Raw genomic sequence first — 18,300 nt, 5'->3', positions numbered from 1 at the left:
CCCTGCCGTATCTTTGTTGCAGAAATAGATAAGTAACCCCTTCTGTTATGCTTCCTTAAGTAGATGTTTTGCTGCCAGCTGGAAGAGCTAATTCGTTGGCTGTACAACGTGGCGGACATCACCGGCAGCTGGGTCCCAGCCTCGCCGGACACCGAGAGCGCGACGGCATCGCTGCACCGCTACTTGGTAGGTATCGCCGCTGGCTTTTCTTCCCCCTCTTCGGTGCCGCGGGCAGCCAGCAGCACGAAGCAAGACACCGCTGGCACAGCCCAGGTGGGTGATGCGGGGTGCATCGGGTGCGCAAAGGCGAATTTGGGACCATGGGGAACCTGCTCAGGGGAAACTGCTCCCCGGGCAACGTGCCGCAGGTGTGTCTCTTCCAAAAAAACCCTTCTAAGCAGCGCTTCTCTTCTCCTTCCCTTCCCAGGAGTTCAAGAAAGACGTGGCCAACCACCGGAGCCTGACGGAGAGCGTGCTGGAGAGGGGAGAAGCTCTCCTCGACTGCATGGCGTCGAGCTCGCCAGGTGAGGAGGAGCGCTTGAGCAGGGCTGGTGGGGGACACAGCTGGTGATGCTGGCCATAGCGTCTGCCCCCCGAAATCCCTGGCCCCACGTGTGTGGGGGTGGGGAAGCGGCGGGCAGAGTTTGCCATTCAGCAGCTGTATAGGAAGGAAAAGGGTTTTACACCTCCGTTGCTGTCCAGAGACTTGGAAGTTTGAAGCCATTACTCCCAAGTGCTTTCAGCTGCACCATGCCTTGACCCTTGCCTTGCGCCGTGCCATCCATCGTGGGCGACGGATGTGTTTCTGCCTCTTACGGGTCCCTTCTTAGGTTTTTATCTTAACCGCAGCATGGCCAGCTCCCGCTGGGTCTGTGGGATGCTGTCGGCATGCAGCTGGGAGGAGATGCTGGCTGGGCTTTCTTACACAGTCCCAAAGGTTTCCTTTGGGAGCCCCTATTTCTGTATCTTCACTCTTCACCTGGAGCCTCCTGGGTCGCTTCCCACCCCCCCCCAAACTCTGCATCACAACTTGGATGGGATGAAGATCAGCTTATTGATTTCTAACACTCCATTTCCTTCAAAAGTCTGTCCGGGCGAGTGGAACTCTCTCATATTGCTCTTGCAGACATTGAATTGTCACGTTACTGCCACCTCCATCATACGTTTTGTTTTCCAGCTCTGAAAGACACGCTGGGTTTGATTGCGAAACAGTCAGAAGAGCTAGAAACCCACGCGGAGCACTTGTACGAGTCCGTTCTAGCTGCCGTGGGTCCCATGCAGGGCGAGGACGGGATGGAGGACGAGGGGGTGCAGCAGACGGCTGCTCAGTGGGTAAGCAGGGGGGCAAACCAGCCTTTCTGCGGCAGGGGGGAGAGGGAGGGAAGCGTAGGAAGATAAACACTTAAATTAGCAAACACTATCCATCAGGCTTTATTATTATTTCTTTTAATCTGATGTTTGGAGAGCCTAAAAGGAGAAGAAAGCAAGGGCGAGCTCAAAATGGATGCCCCAGCGTCTTTAAATGTGTGTCAGGGCGTCGGTGAACCAGCTGATGAAACCCAAGAGCATGATGAGAGCGACGGCAGCTCCTCGGGGGGGACCGGGGGGGCCGGAAGCAAGGGCACCGCCAGGCGCTCGGAGGGGACGCCAGCAGTCCGGCACGGACAGCGGCTCTACCGAAATCACTTGGACAGCGGAGGAAAGATGGGAAGGGAGTGGTTTTTTGTTTGGTTGGGTGGTTGGTTCGTCCCCCCCTTTTTTTTTTTCCCTCAAAGAAAAATTCTGCTTGCCATGTCATGGCAGGAAAGGGAAGCAAGTGAATTCAGGTGTAAAATATGGGCTAGAAAACGTGTTTGCTGATTTCTTGAACATCTTCCTTCAAATAAAACTGCAGAGACAAAAAGTGTTTCAGGAGGGCACGGCAGGAGCGTTAGCATCCCTCAGCCACTCACGCTGCGATTGAGAATCGCTATAAAACCGAGCCTGTGTGAAACGATCACGGGTGTTAGCAAGGTGCTGGGTCCAGAGACGTAGGAAGGCTCTTAACAGCTTCTGAACACCAAGAAGGAATTTAGGAACTGCAGGATAACCTTGCCCCTCCCCACCCCCTCCTACCCGCATTAGCGCAGACTGGGGATTTCCCCATGGCCCACTCCACACCTTAAAATTTGGAGTTGCAAAGGGGAAAAATTACTTCCAGTGCTTTAGAGGAGAGTAACAATATCTTAAGTCGTTTGGTTGTTTTTTTGTTTTGTTTTTTTTTGTTTTGGTTTTTTTTTTTTAATTTCTAAATATACATAACTATATTCCTATACAGTCCCGAGCATATGTGGAGGTGATTTAAGTAAGTCTAGCATGGGGGTTTGGTTGGTTTGTTGGATTGCAGCCAAAGCACAATAGCAAACTGGATCTAATTTATTTCAGGTGCTGCCTCTATCAGACCCGGGCTGCGTTAGCCAGTCTCGGGATGGCTGAGAAGAACCGCAGCAAGCACCAAACCACCTCGTCCACCTCTCGCAGAGATGCCAAATATGTATGATCACAGCGTTCGGAGTTAGCCAGCCCGGGCTGGTTTCAGTTTGGGTTGGTGTTTTTTTTTTTTTTTTTTTTTTCACCGAGGCTTGAGAAAGGCAAGCTGTACAGCAGTGGTTTGGCTGCTGGGATGTCCAGTTAATAGTGCTGACTACGTTGGGGAGTTTTTGTGAGTGAGGAATGTACAGCTGGCCTTTTTTTCTGTGGTTTGTTTCTTAATGTAGCTTTCCTTTTTTTATTGAAGTAGCCTGTTCCGTGTGTTAGGAAAATGTCAGGAACACGCTGGGTTTTTTTTTAACTGAGTAATCCATAGTGTGCCGTGCAGCTTGCTTCTAAGTAAAGCCGTGTGATTTTAATAGCCGTGTCCTCATGTTTTGTTTATGCTCTTCAAAAATAGGTGCTAGAAGCCAAGAAATAGCAACTCCTCCTGGTTCTTGGGAGCGAACTGAACTCTTGTTTATAATTACATTCCCTGCTGAAGCAGAGCCTAGTTAACTTTCAGTTTTCTTACGCATAAACACAAAGAGCCCATATGCTATACGAATCTTGATAAAATAACAGATGAGCACACTCAGGAAAGAACCAGGTTGTGTATAACCTGCTGTTACCTGGTACTTGCAGTAGTTTTGTTAGTGCTGTGCTGGTTTCCCTGGGTGAAGAGTTGTGCCTTTCTCCTCTTACAGCTAGTGCAGCTCATCACTGCTCACAGAACATTCACAAAGGGTTTCCAAACCCTGTCTGTAACAGAAAAGGGCATCTCTGAAGCAGCGTAACAAGGTAAGTGGCCAAAAAAAATTACAGCCGACTACAGACTGTTAGCACTTGGCTTTAATTAACCTTTAAACTAAATGGCGATCATCATGTTCTTGTGCAGAAATACATCATTTCCTCCCATTCTTGTGAACAGAACAAAATGAAGTTGCTGTACTGCCCAAGTAAAAGGTGAAAGCATAGTTAAACTGAAGCAGTTACAAATGACAATTCATTGGGGTTTTTTTGATACTCTCTCATCTTCCATCTCCTCAGCTAAAAGGGCCAATTTTTTTATTGCTGAGTTGCAGGTGACAATTCACAGATCAGCGTAAGTCCAACAAAAAGGCTCAAGCAAATGGTTACAGCGAGACTGGTCTCACTGGCTTTACTGACACCAGGTCCCGCACCGATGGGCATTCCGGGTGATGCTTAAACAAAGCCTATAGCAGGGCAGGATGGGAGTTACATGCAAGGAAAGGCTGCTGCCTGCTTGCTACCACTCCCAAGTCTTAAGCCTGACCCATCATGGCAAAGGTATTTAATATTTCAGCTCACAGGTAAGAGACTACAGTGCCCTCGCCCAGGATTTTTAGGCCTGCTCTACCCTCTTCCACACACCTCCAGCCTGACCACCACAGGCTCCAGCATGTAACAGCACCAGCCCAGTAACACAGCAATGACTTAGGGGAAGAAAAAAAAAAAATAACCACCAAACAACTGGTGTAGCCCAAGTTGGTTTTGCAATGCTTTTATTACTGTATATATTAACATTGTTTTGGATAGTATGTAGCAGGCATCTTGACATTTAAGTTCATTTGTGCACTTCTCTGAAGGGAAGATGTTTTACCCTCAATACACCTCCTGGTTCGCTTCCCGATCTTAGCAGCACTTGCTACCCCTACTGCTCCCGCTCTCCGGGAGGAGCAAGTCACATTATATAATGAATTATACCAACAAGCACATCTCTAATAGAAAGCACATCACTTTATTGTGAAGGTCTCAAGTGGAAGAGTTCAACTTAACCATGACAATACTTTATGTATTACAATTGCCTGTTGATTGATGCAACTATGTTGAAGAAAGCTGTTAGCCAAAGTCATTCCCCCCCCCAAAAAAAAAAAATCAGAGGATATTTGCACCAATTTTAGTTATACCTCACAACATACCTAGGCTATATTTTTACTATCACAGGGTGTATTTACTACTAGGGGAATGTTACATGGTCTTTCAAACATGAGACTATTTACAGAATAGGCTGAACATTTGAGTTTAGGTAAAGCTGAACAATTTTACATGTATAGGAAGTGTTATAGGCTAGCTTTCCTGTGGCTTTTAGCTAGACATCAGGCACTAATGATTTGATTAGCTCTGTACAAAGAATCACACACTGTCCAAAACCTCTTGGCTGCTGGTTAGTTCCAAATTGTTAGAGATAGCGCCTACTTTGAGCAACAGTCTGTTGGGGGCCTTACTGTCCCCGTTTCATCCTTCTGATGCCTCTATGCGTGACAGAATAGAAGCTAAGCTGTTGCACTAAGTCAGAAGAGTATTGATTAAAAGAGGATGGAATTAACAGTATATAGAAAAGACATAATATACTGGTAGAAAGTTATACCACCTCAAGGTTACGCTGAAGTCATTCACGTTAGGGAAACACTGTTCTCTCCCCTACTACGTAAAGTGGACAGGAATTCCCTAAATGGAGTCCTTGAGAAATAAATTAAGTTCCAAGACCAAGTTAGGGAACTGTTGTACATTCAGAGTGCATTATGCCTCCATGAACATTGGCTGGGTGTTTCTGGTACAGCAGATGTGCCTTAAGCACCATGACAACTCAGGCTTTTGGGCCATAATCACTGGTTTTAGTTGCAGGGAAGGTCTCTGGTCTGCTAGAAGGTCTGAGAGCCATGGCTGCACACAGATATGTTTTGTGCACAATGCAAGCCTGATTTCCCCCTTAGCCATACAAATTAAGACAATATTTATCACCATACAGTTTGATATTACTTCCAATAAGTACAATATTTATTAAACATTTCTTCAGTTTTGTTACATATTGTGCAACAAATTACAATATTCTGCAGCCACAAATTATATGCAGAGTATGAAGAAACTATTAATCAGATAGTGTGATCTTTCCATTTATAATTCTACAAGAAGGAACTAGCAAATCAGATCTTACATATATCTTACTAAATTTTATGCATGGAAAGTGACAGACACTGTTGTGCTGTTTGATACAAAATGGCTAAACTTCATCTTCAGAAGACTAAACCTGACATCTAAACATGCCAATAGAAACATCAAAACAAAAATACATCCTAACCAACCACAGGAAACAGTCTGGTATCAGGAAAAGCAACAAGGATTACACGTTTATAAACCAGCACACAAAGGTTTAAAACAGTTCTGAAAATGAAGTTAGCTGTCTTGAGTCAAGGGAATAAAAAAAGTCAGTATTGACCATTTACAATCTCTGACCTTTGTGGAGACGGTAAGAATCTGTTGTAGTGCAGCTACATACAGTACAATTCAGGCAATTTTTTTTTTTCACTTGGGTTCAGATTGCAAATTCATTGTTGTGAGACAAAAGGGGGGAGGCAAGTTTTAGCAGCAACCTCCACTAGACTGCTTGACTGGAGTGCTCTGAATTTTAACATTGGACTTCTCTGCACCACCAGCTGTCGCTCCCGGACCCATTCGTTTTTTAATCTCAGCAGCCATGGTCATGAAAGACTGTTCTACATTTGTGGCATTCTTTGCACTGGTTTCCAAAAATGGAATTCCAAGAGAATCTGCAAATTCCTGCAAATCAAGAAACAGTGAACAGTAAGCTCATACACCAATTCGTACCTCACCTTGTTTCCCAGTGCACTTCTGGATAAGCCACAAATTCCTAGACCGCCCCCCCACTCCCAAACTCCAGTCTGTTGATGGCTTGCACTGCAAGGGGTCACTCAACTGTTTGCATTTATGGCACCTTGATACCTGTGTACCAAGACACTTCCCCGCACTAGAACTTACTCTAGTGCATTACGATCCAGACTAGATGCTCAACCAAAGCAAATACACACACCAGTAGCAACATACCTTTGCTGTTGTATAGTCTACTACTTTCTTTGTGGTCAGATCACATTTGTTCCCCACCAACAACTTGTTGACGTTTTCACTGGCATAACGGTCTATCTCCTGCAGCCACTGTTTTACATTATTGAAAGACTCCTAGGAGATAAGAGAACTGTAAGCAAGACTCTTAACCAAGAGGACAGTTCAGCACTATTCAGTAATGACCGGGCAAGACTATGAAGCAGTGTACTTAACTACCAACGTGATTCACAACCACAAGAGAGAACTCTATACTTCAATGCTACAGTACTCCCCTGATTGCCTCAGGACAGGCAAGTCAACACAGGGTCTACACAGCTCCTTAGTCCATGCTCTAAGCCCTACACAATCAGCCCTTCCTCCCTCGCTGCACTCCCCCCCATTATTTTTCCCTGCTCCATATCTTGAATAGTCAACAACTATCATCTGGGACTCTTCCTCCTCCTGTAGCAGAGGTAAAAGACATGGCCCACAGCTGAAACCAGGAGAATCCCAGGCATTTATAAAACACCAGGTATATCAGGTGCAAACCACATTGTTGCAGAGATGCTGGAACAACCTTTGACTCCAGAAATGCAGAACTGCCATGCTGAACTGATATTCAAGTTAGCGATTGAACCCGACTGTTCTTTTTCTATTAATTCAGGAAACACTACACTTCCTAAGAGCCCTTCAAACAGGACAACTGCACCAGTAATCTTCAGAGGTTCTTTCACAGAAAACACTGGCTCACTTGTATCCTGCACACATGCTGACAATTTTCTGTTTCAAATGCCAGTTTTTATTGTAAACCGAAGTCCAAGTACATTCAGAAATCTTTCAACAACTTCCATCAGTAACTCAGACTTCCTGCTACCAAAGGCAGGGTGAGAAATATTCACACAGAACAATCAACTACCTGCCCAGCAAGTTTTAGGTTAAGCCTAAAATACAACTGCTTTAGAGCCACAGATCCCACTGCTCCTTTTATTTCTGTGTTTAGCCCCAAACCAGAGAATAACACAGACATTTGGCTTGAAGAACACGGTCACTGTCTCCTTAAGAAGTGCCAAGTTGTTAAATTCCCAGTTTTATTTACTTCTCAGCCTAGTGTATTCCACCTGGAGAAACTCTCCAGGCACAGGTTTAACACTTACCTGATCTGTAACATCATACACAACTATGATGCCGTGAGCGCCTCTATAGTAACTGGAAGTGATAGTTCGAAACCTCTCCTGTCCTGCCGTGTCCCACTACAAGACAAATAACAGGATCAGTTACTGCAATGTGGCTGTACCAGGGTTACACATTAGCTTCCAGAAATACAGCTCAGCTCATCAGCCATCCAACTATAAGCACATCCAAGTCACAGCTACAGAAGTGGCTCGGAAACTGTATGCATCAAATAGGATTTAAGAAGATAGGTACTTTTCTGCAAATGCTCATTCATATGGTTTTGGACAAGCGTAGTCAAGATTTAAGAAGATAGGTACTTTTCTGCAAGTGCTCATTTGTATGGTTTTGGACAAGCGTAGTCGAGAGATCTCACTGAGGAAAACATTAAACAGTTCTGACCCATGAAGAAGCCATGGTTCAGTGGTCAGAAGACCAAATGTGAGCCACAGCTTGAAAACCTGTTAGGAATAAGGTCAGAGAGATGTGAGTCTCTAATATGACCACTCCCTTCAACTTCCTTGGTACAGGAGCTGCAGCAAAGGTATTTAAAGGCAACATCCTCTTCAGAGGATGAAGTGCAACAACTCAAACCAAACCTGGTTCCCTTCTCCTGCTGGAAGAGTTAAGGAGGGATATTAGGTGCTTGACCTCTCCCCCCACCAGGACAGAAACAGCACTCACCCAAACATTTCTCTCCCTGGAGCCACGTCAAGAATAGGGCTAGCTGCATATTAAAAATAGTCAACACTCACAGACAGATTGCAGTAGTGAGAGCGTTCCTAGTGGGCTGCTCTGGACTCAGGACAGCTACATCAGAGTCTGGAGGCTCAGACTCAGGCTTCTAGCCATAAACTGGACTCCTGCTCCACAACACAGCCTGGAATCCCTGAGTCATTGCCTTCAAGTCCTGAGAGCCTCTGCTTGAGCTGGAAGCAGTGGCTGACAAGGATTGTGTGACCTTGCATAGATATTAGATTTCGTTACACCAGTCACTCTTTTAGAGTGCTTCAAGATTAGAGGAAAGCACTGCCAAGTCTCTTCCCCTGCTTATTGCAAGTGAAAGGCCAAAAGCACAACCAGAAAACACTGCCCAGTGCTAAGGCAGACAGGCCAGTTACAAGCATTTGTGTCAGTTTTTCCGTTCAGGTCAACAAAAGCAGAATTTCCAGCACTAGACAGTGCAGCCTGCTATTAAGAGCTGCTGTAAAATTCAGGCATCTTGGACAACTGTGCGATATTCTTGCACTTACACAAATCCTTGCTAAATACTGCAGAACTACACCACTTTTGATATGAGAGCACTCCAGCACAGGATTCTACCTTTCTTCAGCTCACAGCCTTTTAAATACTTAAGCTTTCTTTTCTTCCCAGGAAAACAAATTTGTAACAGGTAATTTCCTCTTTAAGGCAGACAGCCTTGATAAGCATCCTTCTTCAAGGACAGGTCATGGGAAGTCTTGTAATCTTGTAAAAACTGCCCAGCCTCTTGTAACAGGGAAGATATCGCTTATATTTTAATGATTAAAGTACAAAGATAACTACCAATAGCTATGAACAATCTGTTGAAGCACAGAATTACAAAGTACCCAGGAGTTGAGAAATACTACTTACTATCTGAAGCTTGATTGTTTTCCCATCTAGTTCTATAGTTCTGATTTTGAAGTCCACACCAATCGTGCTGATGTAACTTTCTGTGTACGTGTCATCCTAGGAGAAAGAGTGAACATAAGTCAAGCCAGCTGCACCTCTTCTGCAGTCACCTACTTTATTATGCAACAGGCAGGCACCAGGCAGACAAAGGTACTCAATTCCCTAGCAAAAACAGTCTGATCCTTCATAGCAAGTCCAGTAGGGAGCTAGGTATTTTCACTGAGTATTTACTTTTCAAAAATTCTGCGAAGTTTTTTAAAAGCACCTCAAGCAACAAGATTTATGTTCCAAAAACTAGTCAAAAAGCCTCTTTTCTGGAAATCCTGTAGCATTAACTCCTTTTGAACTGTAGTTACAAAAACAGTCTTTGCTTACATTGGCAGATTGAAGAGCTACTTAGAATAACCATTACAGATGGTTATTTTCCTCTGATGGTTTTTCATCTGTATTAGACAGCAGCTACCTAGGACAAGTCAGAGGCTTTGCCTCGCTCACACTCCACATCTGAATTTCAGATCCTCGGCTGCCACCACTGGTTGCTAAGGCAGTTTAGAGTTACAGCTTGGGTAATGGTGTTAAGTCCTCTGCTCTGCAGTCTGTAAATACAGGAAGGAAAACACCGCACTGGTTTAGCAGCTTGCGTGGACCTGACTGCAGAGTCTCCAGCAGGCCTTAAGGCACACAGGAAGCACTGGATCAGTCTTTGCTACCTTCTAGTGATTGTTAGCTTGCCAGCATGAAGGAAGTTTCTATTCCCAGAGTACCAGTAGGATAGAACTTCATGTAAAATATCCCAAAAAAGGCTTTATGCAACCAACAGCTATCACAAAAGCAAGGGATTTCTTTGGGTTGTGAATGGATGACAACTTAGGTAATACATCTGCCTGAGGGGAGACATGCAAGTAAGAATAAAGCATTAAGCCTTTTAGAATGACATGACATTTATTTCCTTAACATTTCAATACTCAAAAGGGTATGTTTGAAAAGCCTGATGCCATTTAACCTACAGCAGGAAGAACACAGGTAAGTGAATGCTGCAGTACTTCCTTATGTCAGGGTAAAATAGCTTAGTTAGAAAGTCAAATTTCTAAAGGAAAAAGCTACTTATTTGGAGAAACGCCAGATAACTAAGCACAAACTTAAGCTGGCTATCAAAAAAGAAAAGCTGGATTATTCACATGGAGTCAAAATTAATTCAAAAGTATCTGCAAGAGAAGCAGGCTAGACTGATCTGGAAGTACTGCTCCCACCTTGGTGTCACTTCCAAGCCACTGCCTCCAGTTCTGTGAGCACTGGTGTTCATACTGGTTTTAGTGTCTCCCTGTCCTAATGCTGCACAAACAGTAGTTGTAATAGCTTTAACTTAGGTCATGCTATTTGTACACGCCAGACCACCATTTTGTATTAATAACATGAAACACAACAGGCTCTTTCCAGAGGAGCCTAGAACAATTGTTTAGGCTGTGAAACTGCTGCCATCATCTTGCAGTAGTATCAAACTCTAGTTTCTCAACTAATGCCTCATATTCTCCCTTCCTTCCTCTCCTCCCATGGCAACGTAAAGCTGCACTTTGGCATAGATGTAGATAAGGAGTTCACTGGACTTCAGCTTTTTCTACTCAGAGCTGTCAAACCCATTTTAACTTTTCCTGTTGACAGGAAAACTAGAGCTTCTTGCATCAAATTTCAGCCACAGCAGCGCACCAGCAATTTTAACATTTATTATACACTCATTCACTAAAGGAAGCATAAGGCCTTATTATTCCTAGAGTATTATTTAAATTACTTCTCCCTCCGGCTAAGCAATTGGTGGGCCTTTTCACTGAAGATCAAACTTCATCTGGCTGAAAATATTCAGATCAAGTAGTAACTGATCAAGGTCTTGCCCTGACCCATTTGTACTCTCCATGCCTGAAGGCACACACCCCAGAATTCAAGTATGTTCCTCCATCTTCAGTGTTCTACCACTAGCATAATGACAGAAGTTAAATTAAGATACCTTGTTCTCAAGTAACAGGAAAATGAGAATTAAACTTAACTGGACATATTCTTGATATTATTTCTTTCCGTATTACTCAAATACATCAGCTAGAAACAGATGCAGAAGACAGGAGGGTTTTGCAATACTTTAATTATTCCTTGGTGTACCAGACCTGACAGACATCAGACCTTTCAAGTAGTTCTTGTAGCAGAGAAGTTCTTGCTAAGTACCTGGTAGCTTTTTTACATAAAGTTTTCAAACATGATCACTTACTGCAAACCTAAGTAGAAGGCAAGATTTCCCAACACCGGAGTCTCCAATCAGAAGTAGCTTGAATAAATAGTCACTGCAGAAGGAAAAAAAATGAAGTCACTTAATGAAAAACACTGAGAACCAAGTTCCTTATAGCTAATATATTATGGTGTTTGAGAAGGGTAGGGAAGTCACCTACAACTCCAAGCTTCTCTATCCAGTTTAGACAATTAATTTAATTGGTAAGGAAGTGTGAGATAGATGGTCTGAACACAGCATTTTTGTGTAGAACTGCGCTTTCCTAGGACATTACTCTGGGGATATTAGTACGACTATCAGCAAGACTAACACAGTCCTACTTCAGCCCTTTGTGGTCTAACTAAGATTAAAATCATGCTTTGCAATTAAGTGCCAGCCTTATTGTTTGGATGAGTGACTCAAGTAACACACAGATGATAGTAATAGCCTGCTGTCCACCAGAGCCATTATCTTCATATCATCTTTAAAGTCAAAGGTTTGATTCCACTGCCCAGCTTCACAAATACCATGTAGCTGGCCACAAGCAGCCAACTCTTTCCTCAGTTTAAGTTACCCAAATTTAAGTTCCAGCAGAATCCATTAGCGCAATATGCAATTCAAACATACAAACTATTAACACCATGTTGAGTGGCCTTCTAAAGCAAAATGAACATCCAATAGACTATCAACAGCTGAAAGCAACCACATACTCTGCTTGCCTTTCAGAAATTAAAATCAAGCTAAAGCCATTGCCAGATGAGGATACATTCATTCTCTAGAGGATGTCAGGTGTGATGTTAGTAACCCTGAAGCCACACCAGCAGGGGTGACAATAATTGTTTTGCTTAATGTTGAGTCCTCCCAATACTGAGGCAGCAAGCACAGTATCATCAATGACCGACCTGGTCTTTACTTCAGAGAGTCATGAAGACTTCATTGTTGGCAAAACATTTTGTGTTAGTCCTAAGACTAATGGGGCAGTTTAATACTGGAGATCAAGTAGCAGAGAAAAAGCAACAAGGCACCACTTACACAAGTTATTTTGCTTTGTAAGTACTAGACTAACCCATTCTAGGTTTACAACTCTTCAGCCCTGGAGTGTCCAGGATTAAGTCCTGTTCTCATTTAACCACTAGAGTTTACAACAGACATTTCTATGCCCCTTAACCAAACTGAGAAGATAAAATCTATGCAAATGCCTGAAGTCAACTGTCCCCACCTATTATTCCTTACTAACATCACCATTGACTCCGGCTGGGCACAAATCCAGCCAGGAAACTGCATCCATCCCCAACTGACAACAGCCAAGCAGATGGTCAACTGCCCAGCTTTTCACCACTCCTCTGCTCAAGTGCCCAAATGACTGTCATCTTGGCTGGTCCCAGGCTGCAAAACCACACTCAACTGAAACCTTCACCAGTTTCCACAGCGCTTCTCTCAAGGCTAGAGATTAAGTCAGAAGTGGCAAGTGTAGCAACTAATAAGCCGACCCTTAAAAATGCAATCTTCCCCCACCGTGTAAAGCTAAAAGCACTCAAGGTATTTAAAAAAATCAAAGTCAAAGCATATCTAGCAGTTTAGGGTCACAGAACTCACTACTCCACCTGTCAAGTCATGTACTAATACAAGACAAGATGGTTTTGGTCGAATGACAGTTATTGATCCAAACTGTTCAAGGGAGGTAAGTTACATTACATCACAACACATATCTTAACAGCTTCAAGATAGTTGAAGCGCTATTACTGACCAGAAGCGTTATTACTGCTCGTACTCTTACACTGGTGATCACTGACAAAATACCGTTTCTTGAAGCTTGGGCCTGCCCATAAGGTGACACCAAAATCCCTCCTCACAACCTGGAGTCTGCCTCCCTCTGCACTTCAAAAAAAAAACAGTTTCATGTTTCCTGTGGCTCCACTTACAGAAACCACCACAGCCACACTGACAAGCTAGTGGTTGAGGATGCACAGTTGTGCTTTATCACAAAAGATGTGTTTTAAGCCTAATGATCACTGAAGCAGGACTGTGTTGATCAGTGTTACAGTTACCCTCAGCTACCCAGCTCTGCTGCCTCTCAACCACCTCCATCACCCAGGAACTGAGGCAAAGGGCTACCTGATAGCAACTGTACACAGAAACATTTAAAACTTCTTACCCCGACTAATAATTTAGTTCCCCAAGAACAGCAGAGAAACTCCACGCAGTCTGGAGACCAAGGTAAGGTACAACAGCTCCGAGACCCAGTCCACTGTTCAACCTATTCCTCCTTCCCTAGTAGTATGCATAAACTGAAGCTACAGTTACCTCAGCCTTCAAATAGCTCCTTCCTATTTCAGCAGTAAGTTTTGGTTGTTCAGTTCTCTGCAAAACCAGAATTTTCAGCAATACTGAAGTTAAATTATTACTTACAGTAAGCACTAATACACTTGAAAGTATTAGAGCTTGCAGCATGTTATAATCCCCTTAAGAATGGTAACACATGAACATTATCACTATATTGTCTTCACTAAAATTAGTGGAAAAAATTAATTCCTTCCTGGTGTAGGTAAGGCTTCAGCAATGCATCTGAAAGATTCACTTAAGAGCCTCCCCTCGCTTCCAAGGGGAATTCACATGTCCCCCAGCTGCCAAATATCAAGTAACTTGTCTTCCTCTGTTACTCTTAGTGCTAAGAGCAGCTCCCAACCAGATCTACCCTGCTATTAAATCTTTTGCTGTTCAGAAGCAACCAAGAACGATAATGGTTTATACACAGTGCTTCTGTTAAGTTAAAGCAAGAAGAATCCAGGAGCCTTAAATACTGGTTTCGACACCTTTGCTATTAAGACCTTCTCTCACTTTGGGCTTCAGTATTTCCAAAGCAAGTGACAACCACAGGATCGTACGGTGACTTAAGCCACCTGCCTCCCTCTCACTGAAACCAGGGCCAGTGAGAGTCAGGCTGCAGCATGGTTGGAAACAGCCTTTACTGAGTTAGCTGTCTCTGACCTTAGAAATGGGTTTTCTGTCACAAAAAACAAGTTTTGCCAGATAAGCAAGACTGACGCTTAGACCTGCATCAATTCAGAGATAACTTAACTAGAACCTTGCTATTTAGGTTTTAAAAAATTAAAATCATTCCATATTCCAATGATATAGTGCCTTTCTTTCTAGGTACAGTTGCTTTAGGACCTTTTAAAATACAGCAGGTGCCTATACAGATGCCTTGAGAACCAACTGAGCAGTCTGTTACACATGGTGTGATGCTAGAGACAGCTCTCAGGGTACAGCAACAGTTTAAATCAAATAAAAATGAAAACAAGCTACAAAAATTTGCAGAAATCTATTTCTAGACTGAACTACACTGATAGAATATTTGTGTTAATGGGTAGCGATGCATCCAACAAGCCACACAGGTTAATTTTGGTATTTGCTCCTGAAGGGCCACACAACCATTTCTGAAGCCACTGAATTTTGCTCTTTAAAGCTGAAGACTTAACTCATCAGCTCGTCTAGTTTAGGGAGCCTTCATAAAGCAGGCTGAGCTATGTAGCACAGCCTTGTCCACACTACTTGGAAACAGCACGAATTCAGATTTATCATTCAAATATTTCTCACCATTTATGTAAGCAAGTCATACTTGGCACCCGTAAGAGAGAGCACACTGGAGGGATATGTGCAGCAAGGCAGATAGGTACTGTCAGTGAGAGTGAGGCTTTCAAATCCTCCCCATCAGGAAGAGGATATGGTAACTTCCTCTTGCCAAAGAGACGAAGGATAGATATGCTACGTTTAATTACCTCTTGCAAAAAAGGCACCTCCAAAACAACCTTGAGATTTTTGAGCAGAGAGCAGCGCCCTCCTGTTACATGCATTTTCCATGCAATAGGCAGCAAGTTCAGCAGACGACCAGGAAGTCAAGTTGAGGACAGACCTGGCCAAAGCTGTGTGGAACAAGGGACCTGTGGGTCTCCAAGATACTGTTGTTTATACAGGGAGACATGCGGGGATTTTTTTAAATGCCAGGACGGTTTTATGCCAAAACAGACAAGATTAGGTAGTCATCAGTGTCCAACAAGGAACTGGGGAATCGGCTTTAATCACTGATGTCAGCTGCAAGTTTACTGTAAACAGGTACTCGCAGCAGCCTCAAATCCCCAACCTTTGTTCTACCACCCAAGAAATTTTGAAGAGGAGCATGACTGTCACTCCAATTACATACTGCTTGTGTAAGTAAACAGAATCCAGAGATGAAATGCCACTTTGCATCGCAGATTGCTGTTTAGAAAGGTTAGAAGACGATTTCAGACGATTCCAGCAACCCAGAAGCTGTCACTCGATTGTCATCTACCGAACACCATCACACAAGCCTGAAAACCCACACACAGGTATTCTCTAATACTTCTGAAGAATGCAAAAAACACAGATTTATTCCAAAAAGCACTTCATTTCCTCATCTCCCTTTGAAGGTATCTAGAACAAGATCCAGACACTACAGAGCATTGATCAAGATTAATTCCTGATACCACTTGGCTTTTAAGATAGTTCACCCACCAGTGTGTTTATGCTAGTCAGCCTACTACATGCAAGTTGCAAAAGGGGTAGGAAATGCCAAACCTGATGTGATCTAGTCACAACAGAGTCAATATCAACATTTTGCTCATTTAAACACCATAAGGGGGGGAGGAACACAGAAGGAATACATCCCAGTGCTAGGGCAGGTGTTTTGAGAATTTAGCTTCCAAATGCTAGCACCAATACCTCATCCATCCCTCTTCAGCTCCTTCACTCAAATGAAAAAGCACACTAACTAGTCCACTAGGCTGTCCTACAACCCTGAAGTTTCAAGGAAGCTCTCAGAAGCACACACACCCCCTTCAAACCCTTGCACCAGCAGCTTCTAATCCTATAACTTTAATAGGAAAATTGAAGGAGGCAGATCTTTTTATTAATAAACTTTAACTAGCTACCCCACTGACCTCAGAGTTCTGGCATGCCCAGGAGAGAGGATTTGGGGCTACAGCCTGATCTGAAGCTGTGATAAGGAAGTGAGAATGTGTTACATTATAGGCAAGGCACTTCTAAAAGGACAAACGGACATCAGTACCTGTATCTGTTACAGGTAACTAGAAGGAATAATGTCATAATCCCCCAAGTCTTATTCCTGGTTTAACATGGATCCAAATACACATATTACAGTGACAGGTATTTTCTGCTCATCTCACCACACCCTCCCCATCTCCTATCCTCATCCTGCAGACACAACCCTGTCAGGAAGTGGCAATTTAATACTACAAATTAATCTTAAACTACAGCTTCTCCTCTTTGTTTCACTTTCAAGAACTCAGTTGTCCTCACTACCGGGAATGAGCACTCTTCACTGAAAATGAGTCTCCCTCAAGACATTTTCCCCATCTTCATAGCAGCATTCAGTATCTCATTCCAGGGAACTACTCTCTGCATCAGAGTCTAGAAAGCCAAGAGGCTTCAGAAAAGGCAAAAAATCTATGAAAAAAGCCCCCTTCAACTTTTTTCTGCACAGTGTTAGTGGCCTAACACTTTGCACAGTTTCACTACAAAACCCACCAGTCTGCAAGGTAAATTTGAGTTTAACTCAGAGTCATTACAACCACAGAGGCACCAACAATTTGTTGGTCTTTCACCCACTGACTACCTCCACCTACTGTTTTGGTGTTTTCCAAAGCCACAGAAGCAAGCCGGTTATGTAATCTTGCCAAGATGTAACTTGAGTTCCTGGCTGCACCTCTTAGTTTTCACCAACTCCCTCACACTAGCTGATGACTACTTTGCCTTCTACTCCTATTTGCTCTTCAGATGATTTTAATAAGCCCAGAGTGCTTGCAACCATGCTGCCATAAGCAGAGAGCACAAAAGCCATGACCATGCAAGTCAGTAGCCTCAGCTGTATGGAAAAGCATGCTTTGAGGACAAAAGCTGTTAAAAGTGTCATCCATGAACAGAGACAATGGGTGTCTAGAGCAGTAATGTCATACCACATGTGCATTTCAATACCATAACCAGTTCAGCTACAGTAGAGGGCACAGTGGCTTCATCATCCCAAACCAGAGTGCCAGCAAAGCCCAGGTCAGTGAAAGAATCCTAAAAACACTCTTCAACACTAAAGCATTGAGAATGCAGCAGCTGGTTTTTAAAGTGCTTTTTAAACTAATCCCAAGTATCTCCTCTTATTCACTCAAAAAACCCATGAGCAAAATGAGGTTTATTGTCCCCGACATCCTGGTGGGCAAGCCACTGCTCTTAAGAGTTGCCAGGATACAGACAACTCTTGACCAGAGAGCTCAGACATCCTTACTCCCGAGCAAGCCAATTAGAGAAAAAGGCCATATGCACACAACGAGGTACAACGGCCCCCCAAAAAAAAACCAACTGTGCCATCACCAGGTTTTCTAGGCAAATGCTATTTCAGCTCAAGACAGCCCCAAGAGCATTTCATTATCAAGTCACAGCGTTGCAAAATCTACATAGGCAAGAAGTGTTTTGCAAGAGCCATGTGACACACACATGACTTGCAGCTAAAGTGAAGGGTGGACCTCTGACTACTAAGCTGCCAGCAGCAACCGGCCAGGAAGATCGGCTTTCACAAAGAGCTGGTTTCCCCCACGCCACTTGTTGGAGCCTGGGCTCCGATGCGCATTTTCGAGGTCCGGAAAAATCGCCCTCAACTGCACCCATACTTACTTCGCCGCCGACAGCGCTCCCGGGGAGGGAGGCGGGATGCCGAAGCCTCCCGGATCACCGGGCCCATCGCGCCGGTTTATAGCAGGGACATCATCATTAACTTTTCACGGTCCGCCGTGCGGCTGCCCCCCCCTCCCCCGGCGCCCGTAACCCAA

The 18,300-nt window shown here is 43.8% G+C and overlaps 2 protein-coding genes across 2 annotated transcripts in view; one reads left to right on the top strand and one right to left on the bottom strand.

Annotated features, from left to right (window-relative positions):
• Positions 1–2,950, top strand: part of CEP68 (centrosomal protein 68kDa) — a 6,892-nt gene extending 3,942 nt beyond the window's left edge. Inside the window, 4 exon segments of the mRNA XM_009573945.1 lie at positions 64–186; positions 428–524; positions 1,178–1,332; positions 2,930–2,950. Coding sequence (XP_009572240.1) covers positions 64–186; positions 428–524; positions 1,178–1,332; positions 2,930–2,950 — 396 coding nt within the window.
• Positions 2,951–4,017: 1,067 nt separating this feature from the next.
• Positions 4,018–18,212, bottom strand: RAB1A (RAB1A, member RAS oncogene family). The gene is made up of 7 exons (XM_009573943.1): positions 18,146–18,212; positions 18,008–18,083; positions 11,450–11,522; positions 9,157–9,252; positions 7,527–7,622; positions 6,376–6,507; positions 4,018–6,090 (listed from the first exon to the last, which is right to left on the bottom strand). Exons 1-7 carry the CDS (start codon positions 18,210–18,212, stop codon positions 5,893–5,895), a joined length of 738 nt encoding a protein of 245 aa, XP_009572238.1. The 3' UTR covers positions 4,018–5,892.
• Between the last annotated feature and the right edge of the window lie 88 nt (positions 18,213–18,300).

Source organism: Fulmarus glacialis, unplaced genomic scaffold (genome assembly GCF_000690835.1).
Source record: "Fulmarus glacialis isolate BGI_N327 unplaced genomic scaffold, ASM69083v1 scaffold28273, whole genome shotgun sequence".
Taxonomy (NCBI): domain Eukaryota; kingdom Metazoa; phylum Chordata; class Aves; order Procellariiformes; family Procellariidae; genus Fulmarus; species Fulmarus glacialis.
Note: the sequence above shows the minus strand (reverse complement) of the source record. Positions and strands in the feature narration are given on the sequence as shown.

Excerpts from the sequence above, each read along its gene's own strand:
- RAB1A (XM_009573943.1), bottom strand. The coding sequence starts at position 18,212 with ATGGGCCCGGTGATCCGGGAGGCTTCGGCATCCCGCCTCCCTCCCCGG. Across the intron at positions 18,084-18,145 it reads GGAGCGCTGTCGGCGGCGAA|GCTCCAACAAGTGGCGTGGG; the intron begins GTAAGTATGGGT and ends ATCGGAGCCCAG. Across the intron at positions 9,253-11,449 it reads GCCTTCTACTTAGGTTTGCA|GATGACACGTACACAGAAAG; the intron begins GTAAGTGATCAT and ends TCTTTCTCCTAG.